Source organism: Schistocerca americana, chromosome X, assembly GCF_021461395.2.
Source record: "Schistocerca americana isolate TAMUIC-IGC-003095 chromosome X, iqSchAmer2.1, whole genome shotgun sequence".
NCBI classification, from domain to species: Eukaryota; Metazoa; Arthropoda; class Insecta; order Orthoptera; family Acrididae; genus Schistocerca; species Schistocerca americana.
Genome location: NC_060130.1, coordinates 612,173,921 through 612,192,477, shown reverse-complemented (window position 1 = coordinate 612,192,477; position 18,557 = coordinate 612,173,921). Strand labels below are relative to the sequence as shown.

At 44.2% G+C, this 18,557-nt stretch overlaps 1 protein-coding gene across 1 annotated transcript; it reads left to right on the top strand.

The window, feature by feature from the left end:
* Positions 1-806: 806 nt before the first annotated feature.
* Positions 807-12,743, top strand: LOC124556867. The gene is made up of 2 exons (XM_047130892.1): positions 807-891; positions 12,106-12,743. Exons 1-2 carry the CDS (start codon positions 843-845, stop codon positions 12,687-12,689), a joined length of 633 nt encoding a protein of 210 aa, XP_046986848.1. The 5' UTR covers positions 807-842; the 3' UTR covers positions 12,690-12,743.
* The last annotated feature ends 5,814 nt before the right edge of the window (positions 12,744-18,557 follow it).

Below are 18,557 nucleotides of genomic sequence, written 5' to 3'. Positions count from 1 at the left end.
CAACATCATGCCTCAAGAGAGGACTATGCACAGTCGCTGCTCAGATGTGCCCAACTCGACATTCTACTAGTTGTATCAGTCATCGTTCGCTGGATTCGGGACTCGACCAGAGTGAAATACTGATCAATGAAGTGGACATTTAGCTCCATTGCGACACATTGTATTAACACTCAAGACACGTAATGTATAATTTTTTTATTAATTATTTGATGAATACAACAAGGGACTATCGGCGGAAGTTACTAGGAACCAGCTGGAGGTCGTGTATGCACATTTTCTAGTCCAGTGGTTGAATCTCGGGATCTCTCTGAAAGCAGTTATATTACTATAAGGTAGTTAATTTTTGATTATGGGATATTTAGACAGTTTTGGTGGTGTAGCAGTGTACTGGATTGTTTCCGGTCCCTTAACAAACGTTTCCGAGAAAATCTGCGGTGCAGTATGTCCGGTAATTTGTCTCACACCGCACATCGCTAACACGTCGTCCTACGAGAGCGGTCTCATGCAAGCGCGGCGTGGGACCGCGCGAATATTGGGCCGATCCAACGCGATGCGGTGGGATGCGATTATCGTCCTACGTGAGTGAACGTGGCGCGGCGACCGCTCGTGTATATCAGACAGTCGCCAGCGGTTAAACTGCCCTGCGTCAGCTAACACGTGCGGGGCACCGTCCAACGCGAAGCGACGAAGCGGACGCGATCAGTTGGTTTGATGTTTCCACGTGAAGTGGTCGCGCTTTGCGATTTGTGTTTCACGTGACAATGTCTGAAATATTGATCAGTGCTGTTCAAGAACGTTGTGTATTGCGGGACAAGAGAAATTAAAATTATAATAACCGTTTAATGTCGTACCGAGAATGGGAGGAAGATGCCAAAATAACTGGTACTACAAGTAAGTATATATAACACACTTGTTAAACAACGTGTTTTACATTCTTTGTTCAGGATTTTGTTCAATATACAATTTAAAATTATCCATCGCCCGCATGGCTGCTAGCAGTGCGCACTGTATGATTTTGTAAAGCCTCTTGTGGTACTTTTGGTATGTTTCGGTATACATCCTGGAAAAATATTACCTCAGTCACGTTTATTGATTCGAGATTACGTATGATGATGTGTAGTAAAGTTATAGCTTCCACGATATGTACTGCATTCTTCACACTGGTTTCGACAGGTTTACGAAAATTTCTGAATTTCGATGCTGCAGAACCGAAAGAACATTCTACCACCATTCTTGCCCGAGATGGCCAATAATTGTGCCCAGTGCTGATTTTCTGGAAAAAAGTTAAATGGTACTTTGAGTGGCCGTTGTCAATGTCTAACGTTTATAAATTATTGTTGTAAGAAATTATAACATAGATTTAACACATGTCCCAAACTAACCAAATAATTCAAATGTATATATTGTATCCAGAATTAAGGTTAAAAGAGGTACAGTATCTTGCAGATGAACCCGGTTGTTTCATGCAGGTTCCAAGTCGGCCTCAGAATATCACTACCACATTTCTCCTGCTTCCGCTCCTTGATTTTGCTGTCTCTATGTAGGTGTGTTCCTTTGAGGAACCAGGTCTGCACATAAGGAGTAGTGTTGAACGGTTGTAAAGGAGGTCCTATTTAACACTGAGACCACGGGCTCTTCGAGATGTATTTTAAAATATAACCACATAAGCCTGTTATTTATTTCAGTGGCTCTTAACATTCGCATGTGGAACGATTTCAGTACTATTGTACAGGTTCACGTTCTAGTCATGCTTCGAAAAGGTTGTGAGAATGGCTGCCATGACACCTAAAAGGAATACCAACACACCAGCTACAAACGCCCCACATTCAGCCGAAATATAATATCATTACTTGCTGTTGATAATAATGTTATTGGGACCAATGACCGTAGCAGTCTGGTCCCTTTAATCCCACAAACCAAACAATAATGTTATTGATGTATAACTTTTCTGGCTTTTATTAAATAAAAAGTAGCCTTTTCGCCTCTGGAGATTCAAAAAGTTAAAAGAGCTGATCTTCGAGCGTACGTCAAGAAACTCAGTACTGGTTGCATCAGTCTTTAACGTCACTTACAGTCGTTGTTCTTCCTGGAAGGGCTCGTTAAATACTCCTATGTAGAATCTGCTCCATCCTCCAAGAAAACATATGGGCACTTGATACTGGATCTTGACAAAAAATCTTTTTTAGGTATTTGTAGTTCTTTCATTTCTGTTGCATGTCGGAAGGGGCAATCATCAATACATCTGTATCGTTCTCTTTGTCGTCGGAGCCCTTGTTCACCGCAATAAACCTATAATTTTCATCACCGAAAGCTAATAATACAATCGAAAAGAGGAATTTGTAGTAATAATAGGTAGAACCAGATGTACTGCGCTTTTTAATGTGAATCTGTCCACCAGCAATACTTCCAAAACAGTTAGGAATTTGCCATCTGTCCCAAAACATGCTGCTACTTTTTTAAAAGTCAGCTTCTGTTGACTTGGGCTTGTACTTTATTGAAAATGTTGTTCACGTAGCTTTACAAACTTCTACAACGATTGTGGGAATAACCATTTTTCAAAAACTAGCTGAGAAAGCGAGTTGGTGGAACTGTATGCCCATGACTAAGTACCTGTTATTAAGAAACCCGTGTATTAATTTCTTATAATTTTGACTTGGCTTCAATAATGGAAAATGTTCTAAAGTGAACAGCATTTTAAATGCAAACATTTTAGGTTAGGCGGAGGTTCGAGTCTTCCCTCGGGCATGGGTGTGTGTGTTTGTCCTTAGGATAATTTAGGTTAAGTAGTAAGTAAGCTTAGGGACTGATGACCTTAGCAGTTAAGTCCCATAAGATTTCACGCACATTTGAACATTTTTTTAGGCTTTACGGTGACTATTACTGACATTAAATGAAACAACAAGTTTACTGTTACCACTCACTGTTTATTTACCTCCACGACGCATTTCGAAGGTTTATAACAAATTTAAATCCACCTGATGATTGAGGTTTAAACCTTTGAAACACGTCGTGGAGATAAATAAACAGTGACTGGTAACAGTAAACTCGTTGTTTCATTTAAAGTGAACAGCATATTTCTATTTTTTTTTTTTTTTTGTTTTACACGTGTTATTCCGTAGGACCAAGCTGAGGAGCGAATCTCGATGGATATGGAACGACTCAGCACGTAAAATTAACTTCAGAAAAACTTATAATAGATTACACCGACAAACTGCTGACTATACAAGGTGTAACTAAATTTCCTTTACAGACTATAAGGACAGGCTCCATACACCAAAACAAGCAAAAATGTCTACAAAACATGGACTCTAATATGCTTACCTTAAAAGCTCTGAGCATTTGATCATCTTCGATACTGTGAAATACATCTTTTCTACTGCAAGCGCTTTGCTTGCCATATTTTGGGAGGGGACAGTATGCACCAAAATAAGAAAAACATGTCCAGTAAACATGAGCCTCAAAATACTTAGTTTAAGATCTATGAGCACTTGCTCATCTTCGCTACTGTGAAACACATTACTTCTATTGAAAAATTGACCGTAACTCTTAAGGTGCTTGTTTTAGAGCCCATGTTTACCACACGTTTTCCTTGTTTCAGTCCATGCTACCTCCTCCCAAAACAAGGAAACCAAAGAGTTTGCAATAGAAGAGCTGTATTGTACAGGATCGAAAATGAACAAGTGGTCGTAGCTTGTAAGATATGCAACTAAGAGGCCATGTTTAGTATACATTTTTTCTTATTTTGATATAAGGATCCTGTACTCAAAGTCTGTAAAGGGAATTTAGCTATAGCCCGTATACTAGCACAATGAACAATGTAGCACAGAAATTTGTAAATTTTGTCCAAGAATTCCCCAACAAAATAGGATTGACCCGTAACGAAAATCTTCAGTTTGTACTTGAAAGTACGTGGCTTGTTGCCAAGATTTTTTAAAATTCTTTTGGCAGCTTATTGAGAATGAAAGCATCAACATACTGCACGTATTTCTGCAAAAGAGTCAATATGTACGATTCAAATGCCGCCTGTCCAGTATTAACTGAGTGACAGCTGATAAGTCTTGGGAATAAGCTCATATTGTTTGTGGTGTCACCGCCAGACACCACACTTGCTAGGTGATAGCCTTTAAATCGGCCGCGGGCCGTTAGTATACGTCGGACCAGCGTGTCGCCACTGTCAGTGATTGCAGACCGAGCGCCGCCACACGGCAGGTCTAGAGAGACTTCCTAGCACTGGTCCTAGTTGTACAACTGACTTTGCTAACAATGGTTCACTGACAAAATACGCTCTCATTTGCCGAGACGATAGTTAGCATAGCCTTCAGCTACGTCATTTGCGACGACCTAGCAAGGCGCCATTACCAGTTACTATTGATCCTGAATCATGTACAGTCAAGAGCGACGCTCATCATTAATGGATTAAAGTCAAGTATTCGACCAGCTACGTCCGTTTTTCTAAAGTCCAATTTCCTTGTCCTGTTCCAGACCTCACGCCAGCCTGCATGAGCTGAAACGCGGGTCTTTCGGCTTCCTCTAGTACCTGGTGTTGGCTCTCCTGCCAACCCACAACATTGGTGATGAGGCAACACCGCGTTCGTAACTATACTGCCCTGATTTACTTGTGTAATGGCTTCGCCACCATCTCCAGATGTACTGTCCGAAAACAGAATCAGCAGACGCAGGCCTTACTGGATGCCCTTGGACAGCTCGTTCAGGGTCAACGTGCAATGCAAAACGATGCGGCAGCCGCCGCTCCACCGCTAATGCAGCCACAACATGCAGTTGCACCGACTTTTTGTCCTTTTGATGCTGCACTGGAAAGCTGGACGGAGTGGTCACGCCAATTTGGATTCCATCTCGCCGCCTACTGAATTCAACGTAACGGGCGGCAGCCTTTTTTATTGTCCTCCATTGGGGTGCACACGTACCGTGTGATAGTCAAATTATTTCCCCGACGCGACGTAGCAACTCTGCCCTACGACGAAATTTTGTCTGCATAAGATGCATATTTCAAAGAATCAGTCAGTGTAGTTGCGAAAAGGTATACCTTCTTTCATACAAAACATACGGCAGGTCAGACTAATCGGGAGTGGGTTGCAACCTTGCAAGGCCTTACTAGGGATTGTGCTTTTGAGTGTCAATGTGGACTCCCTTATTCAGATACTATGGTACGTGATGCAATTGCACAGAACGTTTCTGATGTTCGTATATGGGAACAGATTTTGAAACTAGTCAATCCCTCCCTTCAACAAGTGATGGACATATTGGATTGGCAGGACACACTTGACTTTGCTCATGAATCATTTGAAACTTCGCCACCAGTGTGTCAGGTTAACCGGCCCGCCGGGCGAGCTGCACGGAACAGTAAACAGTCCTCGCGCCCGACCGCGCCGCTGCCACCAGGCTCTCAGCCACGTGTATTGCACCGGCAAGCAAATGCAGTGCTGAAATCATGCCCGCGGTGTGCTACTAGACATTCGCGTGAGAATTGCCCGTCACGCCAAGCTATTTGCTTTTACTGTAATAAAAAAGGACATGTTCAAAGTGTTTGCCAGAAAAAGCTCAGATCGGAAGCTCAAAACCATTCCAGGCCCTTTGCTTCGCGCCAGAATCGGAATCAAACAAAGAATACTCAGGCTCGCGAAACTTCGCCCATGGAAATTCATATAGTTCATTCCACTCCGCCCAGTGCCACTCTCTCTAACAGTGACTGTGTTCGTCCCACAAATAGTGTGCGTCGCCATCGCCGGAACTCCCGTCAAGTCGCAAGTGATTTTGTACCAGTGTCAGTTCACGTTGCACGAGACAGTCGCTCTTGTCGTCAGCGGGACAATAAACTTTTTGTGGACTTGGACATTAACGGCAAAGTGGTACCATTCCAGCTCGATACCGGGGCTGCAGTTTCACTGATCAATCAAGACACTTACAAACTGCTGGGCACACCTCCATTGCGTGCCGCAACTGTTAAGTTAACTAGCTATTCGGCTCACCAGATCCCTGTGTTAGGACAGTGCAGCCTTCTTGTAACATACAAGGGACAAACAAAACTTGTGTCATTTTACGTCCTTCATTCTTCTTCTGCAGCGAACTTGTTTGGTTTCGATTTATTTCAGTTGTTTAACTTGCCTATAGTAAATCAGGTCCTATCAGTGAACCAGACTGTGCCTTCAGACAGTGTTTCTCGTCTCTGTGAAGAATTTGCAGACATTTTTGCACCGGGCCTCGGTTGCGCTAAGAACTATGAAGCACATTTGGAACTGAAAGTAAACGCGCAACCGAAATTTTTCAGAGTGCACAATGTTCCCCACGCATTCCGTGATGAGGTCGCAAAAACATTACACAATTTGGAATCACAAGGTGTAATTGAACGTGTGTAAGCTTCTCTCTGGGCATCACCCTTAGTAATTTTGCCTAAACCTTCCGGAAAATTGAGACTTTGTGTGGACTTCAAGGCAACAGTGAATCCACAACTAGTGATTGCAACTTTTCCTTTACCCTGCCCGGAAGATCTTTTTGACAAACTGTGCCCGGGTAAATATTTTTCGAAGTTGGACCTAGCAGATGCGCACTTGCAAATACCAGTGGACGAAGAATCCCAGCGCATTTTGGTGGTTGACACCCATCTTGGTTTGTATAGATTCAAACGACTGTCATTCGGGTGTGCATCCGCCCCTGTATTGTTTCAGCAATATCTACAAACTGTTTGTGCGTCGGTCCCTACGGCAGCAAACTATCTGGACGACATTGTGATTTCCGGAAAGACGGAAGAAGAACATTTAGCCAATCTAAGAACATTATTTCAGGTCTTGCGACAAAATGGTCTTCGCTTGCGGAAGGACAAAAGTGTGTTTTTTGCTCGTGACTTACCCTATCTGGGACATGTACTCAATGCCCAAGGCATACATCCCAGTCCAGAGCACCTCCGTGCCATACAAGACTTGCCTTCGCTGCAGACTTCGAAGCAGCTACAGAGTGTGCTGGGCCAAATTCACTATTACCATCGCTATGTTCCGCACGCCTCTTTCATTTCAGATCAGCTTCATCGCTTACGCCGTAAAGGTGTTCCGTTCGTTTGGACGACGGAATGCGAACGCGCCTTTCGCCAGTTGAAATCGGCGTTGCTTTCCAATACTTGCCTTACGCCATTCGATCCCCGGAAGCCCCATTTGTTGATGGTGGATGCATCGGACTTCGGGATCGGTGCTGTGCTTGCGCACAAAGATGGTTCACACGATCGCCCTATTGCCTTTGCGTCCAAATTGCTCTCGTCTGCGCAACGAAATTATTCACAGATCGAGAAAGAAGCATTGGCTCTCGTCTTTGGTGTTACAAAGTTTCATGATTTCTTCTATGGTCGTCACTTTACCATCATCACAGACCACAAACCTTTGACATAGCTTTTTCATCCGACCAAGCCCGTACCTCCACGTACAGTGCAGAAATTCATTCGCAGGCCTATTTTCCTCTCGCAGTACCGCGACGATATCTTGTATCGGTCCACTGCTAAGCACGGAAACGCCGATGCGTTTTCCCATTTGCCTGTTGCTGAGGATAGAGCATTCGATTCCTCCGAACTTGCTTGCATGTTCATTGATTCGGAAACCGATGACGTGGTCGAATCGTTTCCGATTGATTTTCGTCGTGTCGCTACAGCCACAGCTGCCGACCCTGTCCTTGCTACCGTTCTGTGTTTTGTCGCTACGCAATGGCCCTTGTCAAAGTCACGGATCGGGGATCCGTTGGTTCGCCGATTTTTTGCTCACAAGGAGAGACTTTTTGTACGACGTAGTGTTTTGCTGTTGCGTTCCGATAATGATCAGTTCAGGGTCGTTGTCCCACGTTCGTTACAGTCCTCTGTCTTACAGCTTCTCCACCAAGGACATTGGGGTATAGTGAGAACGAAACAACTTGCTCGTCAGCACTGTGCTTGTTTCGGAATCGATGCCGCGATTACGAATATGTGCTCTTCTTGCATGGTGTGTGCCGAACAACAATCAGCACCACCTTGGAAATTCTTTGCATGGCCAAAAGCCACTTCCCCTTGGCAACGCTTGCACATCGATTTTGCTGGTCCATTCTGGAATGCTCGATGGTTGGTTGTGGTAGATTCATTCAGTAATTTTCCTTTTGTTGTCCGGATGTCTTCCACGACGTCATCTGCCACCATCCAAGCGTTATCTGCTATCTTTTGCATTGAAGGTATTCCACAGACTTCTGTTTCCGACAATGGCCCACAATTCATGTCCACAGAATTTCAGTCTTTCTGCAAGGCCAATGGTATTCAATATCTGACGTCCGCGCCGTTTTCGCCACAGTCAAACGGTGTCGCTGAACGATTGGTCAGGACTTTCAAGTCACAGATGTTGAAGGTGAAAGAGTCGCATTCTCGGGAGGACGCGTTATTGCTCTTTTTGTCCTCGTATCGCTCTCAGACCCGAGATGGTCGCTCGCCGGCTGAGTTGCTCCATGGTCGCTCTCATCGAACCTTGATGTCTTTGTTACATCCGCCGCATCAGGTTCCTGTGCAGCGGCAGACACCTGCTTTTGCCCCAGGCGACGTTGTCTACTACCGCAACTATCGAGGTTCACGGCGTTGGCTCGAACGGCGCATTCTTCGCTGCCTCGGCCGCGCTATGTATCTGGTTTTGGGGGCCTCTGGTGAGGTGCGTCGACATCTCAATCAGCCGCGCCTCTGTCGTCGCATGGGATCTGCCGCTCGCCGTCTGCTTTCAGCGACGGTGCCGTCCGGTCAGCGCCCTGGGGACACATCTACTGGCTCGCCTCAGCCCCAGGTGTTACCGACGCTGCCTTCCATTTTGCCCCATGGCGACGCGCCGCTGCCGCCACCGCCGCCGCCGCCTGTGCTCCCGCCGGCGACGCCCGCAGTGGACGCGTCGCTGCCACCGCCGGGCGCCTCCCTGGGTCACGCGCCGCCGATCGCTTCCCGTGACCAGTTGTCCTCCGACATGGAACTCTTGCCCGCTCCGGACCGTCTGTCGTCTTCGCCCGTCGGGTGCCCCCGCCCGATGGAGGTCGACCCTTCGGCCCCTCCTGTCTCTCTGCGGGCGCATACACCGCATGTTGGCGTGCACCCTGGAGCAGGTTTTCAGGCGTTTCCTGGCTCCCCGCGGTCCGAATGGCAGGGTGCGGGTGGCACAGCCTCGCCTGTTGTTAGGCTCCCCACCTCGTCGCATACGTCAACATGGGGTCCTCCCCACGGCGGGTAGAAGCCTTATGCCACAACCGTACGCCGATTTGCGGGGGAGGAATGTGGTGTCACCGCCAGACACCACACTTGCTAGGTGGTAGCCTTTAAATCGGCCGCGGTCCGTTAGTATACGTCGGACCCGCGTGTCGCCACTATCAGTGATTGCAGACCAAGCGCCGCCACACGGCAGGTCTAGAGAGACTTCCTAGCACTCGCCCCAGTTGTACAACCGACTTTGCTAGCGATGGTTCACTGACAAAATACGCTCTCATTTGCCGAGACGATAGTTAGCATAGCCTTCAGCTACGTCATTTGCGACGACCTAGCAATTCGCCATTACCAGTTACTATTGATCCTGAATCATGTACAGTCAAGAGCGACGCTCATCATTAATGGATTAAAGTTAAGTATTCCACCAGCTACGTCCGTTTTTCTAAAGTCTAATTTCCTTGTCCTGTTCCAGATCTCACGCCAGCCTGCGTGAGCTAAAACGCGGGCCTTTCGGCTTCCTCTAGTACCCGGTGTTGGCTCTCCTGCCAACCCACAAAATTGTTACCAATAAACGGCGTTAAATAGTATATATTAAGAGCCCAGTGTTAGAATTCCCAGACTCCTGAACGGAGGTTAATGAGAGGTTCGCGAAATTACACCGCACCCTGCTCGAACTGCCCTCTTCTGAGCCAAAAATACACTTTGCGAATCGGAAGGGTTAACCGATAACATAACGCCACTCGTCCGTATTGAATAGAAATAAGCAAAGCAGACTAATTTTCGTGTTGCACTATCACTTTTAACAGATACTGTTCTTGTAGTAAACATAGCAGCGTTCAATTTTTCAACAAGATCCTGAACTGTCTTTCCATGACAGCTTACCATTTATCAGAAAACCTAGAAATTTGGATAGTTCGGACTAATTCTGTGCCAGTTCTGTGTAATCAAAATGAATTGTGTGTTAGAATTGTGAAAACCGAGGCTTGCAGTGATTTAGCATGACTTTGTTTCCGACAATCCATGAGCTGCACTGTTTGCAACATTGCCTATGTTGAACTCAACATCCTTCAGTGCCAATCTAGTGTCATTGGCAAACAGAAATATTTTAGAATCATCTGCCGTATTTGAAGGTAATATATGAGAAGTATTTGTGGTCCAAGCACTCCAGCGCTGATCCCTGAGGCACCGCGCTCTTAACCATACCCCAGCCAGACTCCACAACATAGCCGCTCTCATTACCGTGGAGAATGAACTTTTGCTGCCTGTTCTTAAAGTATGAGGCGAATCAATTTTGTGTAAGTTCTCTTATTCCATAATGGTTTCTTGATCAACACAATCAAACGCCTTAGTTAAATGAAAGAAGACACCTAGTGTTCGCAACTTTTTGTTTAATCCGTCCAGCGCCTCACCGAGAAAATAGAACTTTGGTCCGTAATAAGTACACATGTCATGAAGTTATTTCCTGAACGGAATAGTGAAATTTACGTTTTTTCAACGTTAATTGAAATTCTTGTCAAAGTTGTATTTTCATTCTGTACTAAATGGTCATCTGTCTGAAGAAGGATAGAGACCAAAACGCGTAATGAATGAATAATAAATAGGTTCGGAAACATCCTGTGACTATTGCTTTGTGACAGACTAGCTATTCCAAAGCAACTTTCACCATTTCCAAAATAGCATTTTCAGTTGATAAACAAGTTCTAAAACCAAACTGAACGTTTGACTGCTAATACTGTGAATTGAAATTACCAATTACCCTTACATATATTGCCGTCTCTATAACTTTAGCAAACAGTGATGGCACAGAAATAAGTCTACAATAGTCTGCATTATCTTTTTCTCATTTCTTATAAACAAATTTTACTACTGAGTACTTTAATCATTCAGGAAACTGACCATTCGGAAAGGAAAAATTACAAATCTGGCTAGTTATTATGTTAGATACCCCATCATATCTATGTGAGTCCTTCGTCTTTAGCGATTTAACTATTGACTCATTTTCCCCCTTGTCAGTCTCACAGAGATGTGTACCCGATACCATTCTTGGAAAGCCATTTGCTAAGAGAGTTATATGATGCCCTGCAGAAACTAATTTTTTATTTAATTCATCTGCTATATTGAGAAAGTGGCTATTAAATACTGTGCATATATTTCACCAATCGGTAACTAAAATTTAAACTGTATATTGACTTCATATCATCTACCTTGCGCTGTTGACCATTCACCTCTCTAACTACTGACCATACGGTTTTAATTTTGTTCTGAGAGTTAGGTATTTTATTTACAGACCACATGCTCTGTCAATGTGATGCAGTACGTCGAACGTTGATAAATAATAAGATTGATATTTGGATAAACCGTCCCTTTGACAACTGCCGACAACTAAATGCTGAGTTAGTCTTTGTTTAAAGGTGAACGTGCTCGGGATTAGAGTCACACTAGTATTCATAGTAAAATCCTGTTATTTTGTGGCTTTAACGTCCGAAAAGGTAGAGCGTTAACGAACAATCATTCGTTATGCTACAGAGCGATCCGATGGAAAGGCGGTAATGAATAACGTACTTCACTTCTGCATTAAGAACACGGTTAAATATGAATGAAAAGTTTGCACAATGTCTTCAGTTTTTATATCATTAAACAATCGTTTTATTCTCCTACGCTTCTATGTACAAGGATGTATAAATATTACGTATATTTTTATGTTCATTTTATCTTCCACCCTCACCTAGTGCGGCGTACGGATGGTGTTCCTTTTTCACTGAGCGCGAATACACTGCTCAGCATTAATTCGAAACAATGAGTCAACAATTCGCAGCTGCCCACAGGAACGGCGGTTGTTAAAGAGACACGAAACAGCGGTTTAATACTGTCATATTTGGAAGTCTTTAGTTATTTAACTTTTGTTTCAGGCTATGCGGCGAAGAAAAAATGGAAAAATTTAAGTGACACATTCGCAAAAGACTTGAAAAAAATACGAAAACCTCATTTTGGAGCTGACGCTGCTATTGAACTGGTATACACAGACACTTGGCAATACTTTGATTCCATGCCATTTTTAAAAGATATTTTAAAGCCGCGAGAAACAGATGGGAACGTTGAGCCAGAACACTCAGCAAACAGGAAGTATTTGGATTTTCTAGACCCTGCAAATTCTACTCCGGATGACGAACTAGATGTGAGGAATGTAGGAAATACCTTTGACAGCGCTGCTTACACAGACACTGGTGCTGATGCCGACGATGAGCCTGAACTTCAGGTTCCTAAAGTAACATTTGCAACGAGACATAAATGTAAACCAAGAGAAGATGGACCACACACATTTCTCCAATTAGAGAGAGAGAGAGAGAAGATTAAAATCCTGCGAAAGGATGAAAAAGATGACAATGAAGAAGACCTCTTCTGGTTCAAGTGGATATTGATAAAACAATTGCCATCATGTAATAAATTACATTTTAGGACGCAGATGCAGGAGTTTTTGCTAAAGGAGTTGTAGAAATTTAATACCCTACATACAAATATTACTAAACTTGAGGAAATGTAAAAAAAAGTAATTACATGTACTCTTACTGGAATAAAGAAATAAATGCGGTTCTAGGCGTTACAGTCTGGAACCGCGCGACTGCTACTGTCGCAGCTTCGAATCCTGCCTCGGACATGGATGTGTGTGATTTCCTTAGGTTAGTTAGGTTTAAGTAGTTCTAAGTTCTAGGGGACTGATAACCTCAGAAGTTAAGTCTCATAGTGCTCAGAGCCATTTGAACCATTTCAACCTCGCCTGGGCCTGTCAACATCGACATTGGACCGTTGATGACTGGAAGCATGTAGCCTAGACGGACGAGTCTCGTTTCAAATTGTATCGAGCGGATGGACGTGTATGGGTATGGAGACAGTATTATGAATCCATGGACTCTGCATGTCAGCAGGGGACTGTTCAAGATGGTAAAGGCTCTGTTGTGTTGTGGGGCGTGTGCAGTTGGAGTGATGTGGGACCCCTGATATGTCTAGACGCGACTCTGATGGGTGACACGTATGTAATCGTCCTCTCTCACCACCTGTCCATTCATATCTATTGTGCATTCTGACGGATTTGAGCAATTACAGCAGGACAATGTGGTATGCCAGACATCCAGAATTGCAACAGAGTGGCTCCAGGAACATTCTTCTGAGTTTAGACACTTCCACTCGTCACCAAACTCTCCAGACATGAACATTATTGATCATATCTGGGATGCCTTGCAACGTGCTGTACTCTTACTGATTTATGCACAGCCCTGGAGGGGTCATGGTGTCAATTGCCTCCAGCACTATTTCAGACATTAGTCGAGTCCATTACACCTCGTGTTGCGGCACTTCTGCGTGCTCGCGGGGGACCTACACGATATTAGGCAGGTATGCCAGTTTATTTGGCTCTTCAGTGTATTATCCAACTATGATCCTTAGTCATTAGAGATCCTGAGTTCATGGTTGTAAAATATGCAGTGCTGAATTTAAACGGTTTCAGCATTCGAAATATGGACTTCTTAAATGAATCCTAAAATATAATTTCAGAAGAATTGTATATCTATTGAATCAGCGAGCAATAATAAATGTAGTGTTATGTTCATAAACATGTCTTGTGTATAAAATAATTGAAATTACAAATTATGAATATAGGTTAGGGTCGAAGAGTAATGCTGAATAGTCATTATGAAATTATATCAGAGTATGTTATCGACTGTGCTGAAGCATGTCTGAATTTTTTTTGTTATCAGCCTGAAGCAGATACTTCTGATGAACAGAACAGTACTTTTGACTACAGATGTTACAGTTCACCAGCTTTGGTCATTAGGCATTATAAGAAAATGCTTATCCAATGAGTGAATATTTACTTTTTTTTTTCAGTCCTGACTATTCGGTCCTTGTCCTGCTGATGTTTTAATCCACTAGTCTTGAGTCCTGATTCTCTGCAAATTGGTTCTGGCAACATTAGAGAGAGAGAGAGAGTGAAGGTGAAATTTTGCGGTTGCATATGCTTGTATATATTTCCACAAAGAACTGTACAGAAACTGTTTAATTTCTGATTTCAATACTGCTTTTTTAACCTCAAGCCGATTTAACCACACTCGTGTCATCGTATTAGTACTGGTGTTAAAGACCGAGACATGGTGCGGCCGAACAGTCATGTCACAATCATTATCGATTTGGTGTGCCGTTGGGAGCAAGAGCTGTTGCTCCTAAACGGCTTCAAGCCGTAGGCGGCGGGCGGGAGACGCCTTGGCTGAGGGTGAAATGAAGTGACCAACCGTCACCTCCTGCCAGGGGCGAGTCCACCTGCAGCCGCCGCATTAAGCTGCGCTTCAGGCGGCCCAAGGTGCAGCTGATCAACTGAACCACGCAAATCAAATGTTGCTAACCCTGGCAAGGAGAGGGCAATGTTCAACATCAGTCGTAAGAGAAGAGGGGTCAGAATTCATGGAAAATGGTTCAACGAATTACGCTTTTTTACCATAAATAGGCCACTATGCTGTTCATAGAAGGTTACCCGTATTAATATTTTCTGTTTCATAATTAGACCTACACGTGCATTATCACTATTTGATTCTCTGTTGATAATCCCATACTCATCTTGTAGCTACTAGAGCTTTTGGGTTTAATCACTTCAACATACCGAGATTTTACAGTGATCAAAACAATCGTCGCAACTGCGATGAGCAGGGTTAAGGATTCATAAGTGATTTTGCACTTTTTCCCTATCAAACACAGAAATAGTCTCTCATCTGCTGACTACAGTCCATTGGCCGCGTTGGCTATCGGATTCTTCACCAACTGGCAGGGGGTGAAGTTGTCTAGATGTTGAATGGACTTAACAGAAAGCTGACAGGGGAAATATACAGTAAATAAGAGGCAGTTTAACATTTCAGTTCGAATACGTATTGTTGCCCAAGAAAACAAAGTTTCAGGTAGCCATGTTACATCTACATCTACAGGAGTACTCTGAAAATCAAACACAGGTGCCTGGCAGAAGGTTCATCGAACCACCTTAACAATAATTCTCTATTATTCCACTCTCGAACAGAGCGCGGAGAAAACGAACACCTACACTATGAGATCAAAAGTATCCAGATCCCCTCCCCCCCCCCCCCCCCAAAAAAAACACGTTTTCATATTAGCCGCATTGTGCTGCCACCTTCTGCCGGGTACTCCAGTATCAGCGACCACAGTGGCCATTAGACATCGTAAGAGAACAGAATGGGAAGCTCCGCGGAACTCACAGACTTCGAACGTGTTCAGGTGATTGGGAGTCACTTGTGTCATACGTCTGTACGCGACATTTCCACACTCCTAAACATCCCTAGGTCCACCGTTCCCGATGTGATAGTGAAGTGGAAATGTGAAGGGACACATACAGCACGCAAGCGTACAAGGCGACCTCGTCTGTTGACTGACAGAGACCGCCGACAGTTGAAGAGGGTCGTAATGTGTAATAGGCAGACATCTACCCAGACCATCACATAGGAATTAAAAACTGCAACAGGATCCACTGCAAGTACTACGACAGTTAGGCGGGAGGTGAGAAAACTTGTATTTCATTGTCGAGCGGCAGCTCATAAGCCACACATCACGCAGGTAAGTACCAAACGACGCCCTGCATGGTGTAAGGAGCGTAAACAGTGGACGATTGAACAGTGGAAAACGTTTTGTGGAGTGACGAATCACGGTACACAATGTGGTGATCCGATGGCAAGGTGTGGGTACGGCTAATGCCCGGTAAAAGTCATCTATCTGCCAGCGTGTGTACTGCCAACGGTAAAATTCGGAGACGGCGGTGTTATGGTGTGGTCGTGTTTTTTATGGAGGGGGCTTGCACCCCTTGTTGTTTTGCGTGGCACTATCGCAGTACGGACCTACATTGATGTTTTAAGCACCTTCTTGCTTCCCACTGTTGAAGAGCATTTCGGGGATGGCGATTGCATCTTTCAACACGATCGAGCACCTGTTCATAATGCATGGCCTGTGGCGGTGTGATAGACGACAGTAACATCCATGTAATGGACTGGCCTGCACAGAGTCCTGACCTGAATCCTAGAGAACACCTCTGGGATACTTTTGAATGCCGACTTTGTGCTATGCCTCACCGACCAACATTGATACCACTCCTCAGTGCAGCACTCCGTGAAGAATGGGCTCCCCTTCCCCAAGAAACCTTCCAGCGCCTGATTCAATGTATGCCTTCGAGAGTGGAAGCTGTCATCAAGGCTAAGGGTGGGCCAACACCATACTGAATTCCAGCATTATCGATGGAGCGCTCCACGAACTTGTCATTTTCAGTCAGGTGTCCGGATAGTTTTGATCATATAGTGTGTATCGTCCATTATTTTATTATGATGATCGTATCTCTCTGCTGTATTTAGGACGGCTTCAATAAAATATTTTCTCGTTCGGAGGAGAGAGTTTGTGGTTGAAATTTCGTCAGAAAATCCCGCCGCAACGAGGAATGCCTTAGTTTTAATGATGTACACTCCAAGTTCTGAATCATGTTCGCGACAGTCTCTCCACTGTTTTTCTATAACACAAAGCCTGCTGCCCTACTTTGAATTTTCTCGATGTGCTCCGTTAACCCTATCTGGTAAAGACCCTAAACCATGCAGTAGTATTCCAAAAGCGGACGGACAAGCGTAGTGTAGGCAGCCTCTTTAGTAGATCTGTTGCATCTTTTAAGTGTTCTGCCAATAAAATTCAGTGTTTGGTTCGCCTTCCCCACAACATTTTTGCCGGCCGGAGTTGTCGAGCGGTTCTAAGCACTACAGTCTGGAACCGCGTGACCGCTACGGTCGCAGGTTCGAATCCTGCCTCGGGCATGGGTGTGTGTGATGTCCTTAGGTTAGTTAGGTTTAAGTAGTTCTAAGTTCTAGGGGACTGATGACCTCAGAAGTTATGTCCCATAGTGCTCAGAGCCATTTGAACCATTTTAACAACATTTTCTATGTATTCTTTCCAGTTTCCTGGAATACTACGAGGACTATTCGGAAAGTAAGGGCCTATCAGGTGCAAAATGGAAACCACAGAGAAAATTTGACGAAGCTTTGCAAAGATGCTTTGGGCTGTGTCCCTAATGTGCCCGTCAATGGCGTCAAGTCTCTTTTTTCAGTTCTGAGCGTACAGTGAGCAAGTAAAGATGTCTAGAAAGTAGTGTCTGCCGCAAAATATGAGGGCCTGGTGAGAGATTTCACTTAATGTCATGCCAACATAACGTAACTCTCGTGTGTTTCCTTCTTCATGAAATTCTCGGCCGCACTCTCCAGGGGCAATGAAGATGCTCTTGCAGCGTTTACGGTCACCTTCAAAACAGCCCGTAATTGGCTCCCACTGAGTTTCATCTCTGCTCACATGAACTACTGGCTATGAAGACAGCATTTTGGAACAGACAACGAGCTGTAGACGAGCGTAGAGAATTGACGGAAAACATAAGCCGCTGCCTTCTATGACGAGGGTATTGGGAACTTGATGCAAAGCTCCGACAGATGTCTAAGTCGGAGCGGCGACTATGTTGAGAAGTAGCTGGAAGGTATAATTAACTATTGCAAATAAAACATTTTTCATTTTTACACTTGTTTCCATTTCGAATAGCCCTCGTATCTTGTGGTAGTGTATTCCTTAGTTATTTATATTTCAAATATTTTTAAGAAATAGTGCCGGCCGCTGTGGCCGAGCGGTTCTAAGCACTTCAGTCCGGAACCGTGCTGCTGCCACGGTCGCAGGTTCTAATCCTGCCTCGGGCATGGATGTGTGCGATGTCCTTAGGTTAGTTAGTTTTAAGTAGTTCTAAGTCTAGGGAACTGATGAACTCAGATGTTAAGTCCCATAGCGCTTAGAGCCATTTGAACCATCTAAGAAATAGCAACACAGTCTTAGTTGAGGTTCGAGCTATTCCTTAGGCAGGTAGAGATCCATCCAGAAGCAGATGCAAACTTGTTTGAAGTGGCTGTGTTTCCCACTAGCACATTGTTTGGACGCCACGTATCCCAGTACAGTCTTAGAGTGATCATTTCTTTACATATTGCTGTTTTTGTGAAGATTTTACACGACGATATAAAAGTGTGCTTGTGTTCCAATAGCAATGATAATAGTACTAGGTCTAATAACCATAAATTATAAAGATACCAGAAGCAAATAATAGATTCTTTTTATTTTACCAGTTGTATTTGGTGAAAATAGGAAAAAACTATCGGACGAGAAGATTCTCTGGATACTTCACTGCGAAGATGAAATGAGTGCTGAAGGAGGAAACGAATATGGACGCAAAGAAATACACGAAGATGAGGGCAGAATAATGATCACGACGAAAAGGATGAGACCGTCGGTGATGAAGTATTTTGTAAAA